A 5,000-nucleotide genomic window follows, 5' to 3' on the forward strand; every position below is an offset into this window, starting at 1 on the left:
CTACCTTCACTCCTGTCCATTGATAATCCCAGAGTCCCAGTCATCATTTGGGGCTCATGAGTTGTATGACATGGGGCTGGGAATTTAGTGCTCTCACACACATCTGAATTTTCCCTCACAAACTGCCAATTCCCTTCATCTGCATTCATGATCGTGGTATTACTACAGGAAATGCTCATTTTATCTGGGCTTATCTGCTCTGAAACATCTCCATGTAATAAACCTTGTTGTATAACACTGTCTCTCTCTTTTTCATACAAATATGCATTATTTATTTTATCTTTATCATCAGAACACATTTTCGGTATCTCGGTTATGCGTTTAGTGACATTATCAACCACAGAAACGATTTCAGAGCTAAGTATGTTGCAAGCTAAATCATCCTGTTTCTCAGCTGCACAAGTTTCATTTTGGGATACTTCCTCAAAGCTACCATGTTGAGAGGAGTCTAAGAATCTATCACATAGAGGCACAGATTCACTCACTTTTACCCTTCTCTTGCAGTTTCCATATCTGGCTATGTTTGCTGAAGACATATGCTCTTTTTGGTTTAAACCTGAACAAGTTGTATCAAAGACCTGAGGTATCCTAGTACAACTCTGTTTCTTCACATGTTTTTCTTTCCTGGGCCTAGCTTTCTCCCCCTGCCTCTCTGCTGACCATTTCTGACTATTATGAAGGTGTGGACTGAATTGGACAGGGACCTGTTCAGTTTTCATTGATACATAGCTGAGCTCGGCAACAATAGAAGAATTGTCATGTTGTGTAGGCTCAACAATTGTATCTGAACACATCACCAGTACTTTCTTTTCCTCATTAATTTTTGTACTCTTAGCCTCAAGTACAGAATCACATTCTGCAGTTTCTACCATTATATGATCCGGGATCCTATTTGATGGCTTCGCTGAACCTACAGATTCAGAAAGTCTCCCATGATCATCTGCTGGTTTTAATAATACGGGAGATATTCCTTTAATATCTCCTTGTCTACTCTTTAGGGAAGTATGTTTTATGTCCATTCTTTTCTCATTGTTCACAGGTCTACAAGCTTTGCCACTGCTGTCGGACGTCTGTTCAGAGGGAGTTTCAAGGCCACTGTTCTCATTGGTTGGCCTTTCACGCCTTGCTTTGGGCACATAAAGTGCCATATCAGGCCGTCTAGGGCGAGGCTTGCCTCTCTCCATTGTGTCCTGCAGTTTATTAAAGATTTAATCTGTTATCTGTGGAAAAGAAGGACAAAGATACAAAATATCAACATCTTGAAGGGTGAGACTATGAGTGTACAAAAGATTGTGAAATTTCCTGATGGATTAATTCCAGTTGATAAAATTGTAAACATAAGAAAACAGAATTGGTTTAATAATCCACAGTTTTACAGTACTAAAGAACCTCAAGAACAGGCTACAAATGTATAGACAATATTTCTATGAAGAATTAATTTAAAAAACTTGCATATAATCTTAGCATACCATGTGTATTCAAATTATGTATTCCATGTAAGATTCTAAAAGTTGCAAAGTAAAACTACATTATATATATATATATATATATATATATATATATATATATATATATATATATATATATATATATATATATATATATACACACACACACACATACACACACACACACACATATACATACACACACACACACACACATATACATACACACATATACATACACACACATATACATACACAATATGGCCTAAATTATGTGGACACCCCTACTAACAATTGATTTCAGATGTTTCAGCTACAAAGGTGCTATCAGTTAACAGACTGATGTAAGAATCTAGGTGTGGCGGATGCCAGGAAAAAGCTACCTCCTTAAAGGGACACTGAACCCACATTTTCTTAATTCTTTTGGTATCTTTATTTGAAATGCAAGAATGTAAGTTTAGATGCCGGCCAATTTTTGGTGAACAACCTGGGTTGTTCTTGCTGATTGGTGGATAAATTCATCCATCAAAAAAAAAGTGCCCTCCAGAGGTCTGAACCAAAAAAAAAAAGCTTAGATGCCTTTTTTTTCAAATAAAGACAAATACAGATAAAGAGAACGAATAAAATTTGATAATAGAAGTAAATTAGAAAGTTGCTTAAAATTAAATGTTCTATCTGAATCACGAAATAAATATTTTGGGTTCAGTGTCCCTTTAAGTACATAGTGTCAACTGTAAGATTTGCTGACGTAAGGAAAATGGTCTGGGGCTGTGCTGCAGGGTTTGGGCTAGGTCTTTTATTTCCGGTGAAGGGTCATCTTCATGCTATAGGATACAAATTACATTTTAGACAATTGAGTGTTTCTAACTATGTGGCAACAGTTTTGAGAATGTACTTTCCATGCACAAAGCGAGGTCCATGAGTCCAGCAAGATTTGACAAGTTTGGTGTGGAGAAACGTGATTGGCCTGCACAGAACCCTGACCTGAACTCCATTTAACACCTTTGGAATGAATTGGAACACTGAATGCAAATCAGACCTTTTCGTCCAACAGTGCCTGACCTCAAACGCTCTTTGCCTGAAGGGGCACAAATTTCCAAAGACACACTCCAAAATCTTGTGGAAAGCCTTCCCAGAAGAGTTGCTGCAAAGGGGAGGCCAACTCCATACTTTTGCCCAAGGATTTTGAATTGGATGTCCAACAAGCTCATGTGAGCGATGGACAGGTGGCCATATAGTGTATATTGTGTGTATTTATTTATTTATTTGGGGGGAGGTTATTTCTGTGGTGAGAAATATAAAACAAAACAAAACAAAAAAACACGTTTAACTATTGTTCTTAGTCCATGGCTAAGTTGGGCACTTCTTATTACTTTCAAAACTAAAATAACTTAAAGGAACATTAAACACTTTTAGAATGTAATATAAAATATTAAAAATAAGTGTAGCAAAGAATCTTTACAATATACTTTCAAAACTGAAAATTGCCTTCTTTTCTTGTAATTTAACTCCCCAAATTATGAATTTTCCAATTCTGGGGACTAGAAGCGCACACAGCATACATCTCAAGCTTAACCCTATCACATATCTGTAGCTTACTGGCCTCCAGAAGGAGAATAAACCAAATACACATCTTTTATAAACCAAATGACAGTTGCAGACACTAGCTAATCCAGAAAGTCCTAACTAAGGTAAGAGGAGGGGGTGGAGTCTGGGCAGCAAACAAAGGGTTAATTTGTTTTGAAAATGTTTACACTTGGCTGATTCTAATTCTATAGGAAGACAACAGAAATATATTGCAAATACTAAGAAATGTGTTTATATATTAAGTCAATAAATAAATGTGTAATCATGTAAAGAATGTGTTATGTTTCTAACGCTAATGCTGAGCAATGTCAGACTTTTGTGCTTATATATCCGGCTAACAAGTAAATACAGTACCGGCTTCTGACTAATCAAATGGACATCATTTAGATAGAGCATGTAAATAAACACAACTTTCTAATTTACATCCATTATCTAATTTGCTTTCTTATTTTAGTAGCCTTTGAGGAAAAGCATACCTAGGTGGGCTTAGGAGCAGCAATGCACCACTAGGAGCTAGCTGCTGATATATATATATATATATATATATATATATATATACACACACACACACACATACATGCCTCATGTCATTGGCTCACCCGATGACCTTGCTGTCATTTCAACAAAGGATACCAAGAGAATGAAACAAATGTGATGATAGAAGTAAATTGAAAAGCTGTTAAAAATTGTATACTGTATCTGAATTATGAAATGACCATTAAAGTGAAGGTAAACGTTGATGAATGAAAGTCCGTTTTTTTTTAAAATACTATTAAAAACAGGGGCACTTTCATTCGTCAAAGTTTAAGCAAATCAGCCGTTTTGCTTAAAAACTTAAAAAATTTTCTTTTCACCGCCAGAGCAGCTTCCCCCCCCCCTCCTGGAAATCCTCTCTTCACACATCAGCAATGACTAATCCGGCTTCCTCCAATCACAGCATGGCCTCAGGCAATAACCACCCTGGGGGGAAAGCTGTGATTGGAGGAAGCCGGATTAGTCATTGCTGATGTGTGAAGAGAGGATTTCCAGGAGGGGGGGAAGCTGCTGTAGCAGTGAAAAGAAAAAAAAAGGTACGTTTTTAATAAAAACGCCTGCTTTGTAAACTTTGATGAATGAAAGTGCCCTTGTTTTTAATAGTATTTTTAAAAAATGGGCTTTCATTCACCAAAGTTTTCCTTCACTTTAAAGTTGACATTTCAACAACGTATAAAATGTTACATTATTGCAAGTGAAACATTATTGCAATATACATTCATTTTTTATTTTGCTGCCTTTTGTTGTAAATGACAACTGAAAATTTGTTTTACTTTCTCCCAGGGAGGTTTGGGTTAATACTTTTAGGCAATTTATGTAAGCTTTTGTTTACTTCATATTCCCCTTAAGATTCTTAGCAGTCACATGTTTGCAAAAGGTGGATTATCAGCTTTGAATTAACAATCAAGATAGGAGAATCATTCATTGCAATAGTAACTAAGTTGAATCAATGCTAAACCACCTTAAAGGGACATTATACACTAGATTTTTCTTTGCATAAATGTTTTGTAGATGATCCATTTATATAGCCTATACAGGTTGTTTTTTTTTTAATTAATAGTTTTGCTTATTTTTAAATAACATTGCGCTGATTTTCAGACTCATAACCAAGCCCCAAAGTTTTAGGAGAATACTGATGTATACCTACTCCAGGTTGCTCCTGTTTATGTAAAGAGTCTTTTCATATGCAGAGGTCTTTTTTGCTATACAATAGGGCTGCATAATTAATTGCATATGCGATTTAAAGCCGCGATTAATAGCCATGATTTTAAAACCGCAAGAGTATGAGATTTAAAAAAAAAAAATGTACATTAAGATTCTGTAGTGTTAAATAAAAATTTTATTGAAAAATGAAGGTGTTAGTCATTTATAAGAAAATCGCAATCGCAATTTTTTTTGGGTCCAAAATCCCGATTTTCATTTTTGTCCATA

The 5,000-nt window shown here is 35.6% G+C and overlaps 1 protein-coding gene across 1 annotated transcript in view; it reads right to left on the bottom strand.

The window, feature by feature from the left end:
* Positions 1 to 5,000, bottom strand: part of R3HCC1L (R3H domain and coiled-coil containing 1 like) — a gene marked incomplete in the record, with an annotated part of 69,776 nt that overhangs the window by 46,325 nt on the left and 18,451 nt on the right. The window contains 1 exon segment of the mRNA XM_053692554.1: positions 1 to 1,220. This exon segment is cut by the window's left edge and continues 1,924 nt beyond it. Coding sequence (XP_053548529.1) covers positions 1 to 1,184 — 1,184 coding nt within the window.

Source organism: Bombina bombina, chromosome 9 (assembly GCF_027579735.1).
Source record: "Bombina bombina isolate aBomBom1 chromosome 9, aBomBom1.pri, whole genome shotgun sequence".
Classification (NCBI taxonomy): Eukaryota; Metazoa; Chordata; class Amphibia; order Anura; family Bombinatoridae; genus Bombina; species Bombina bombina.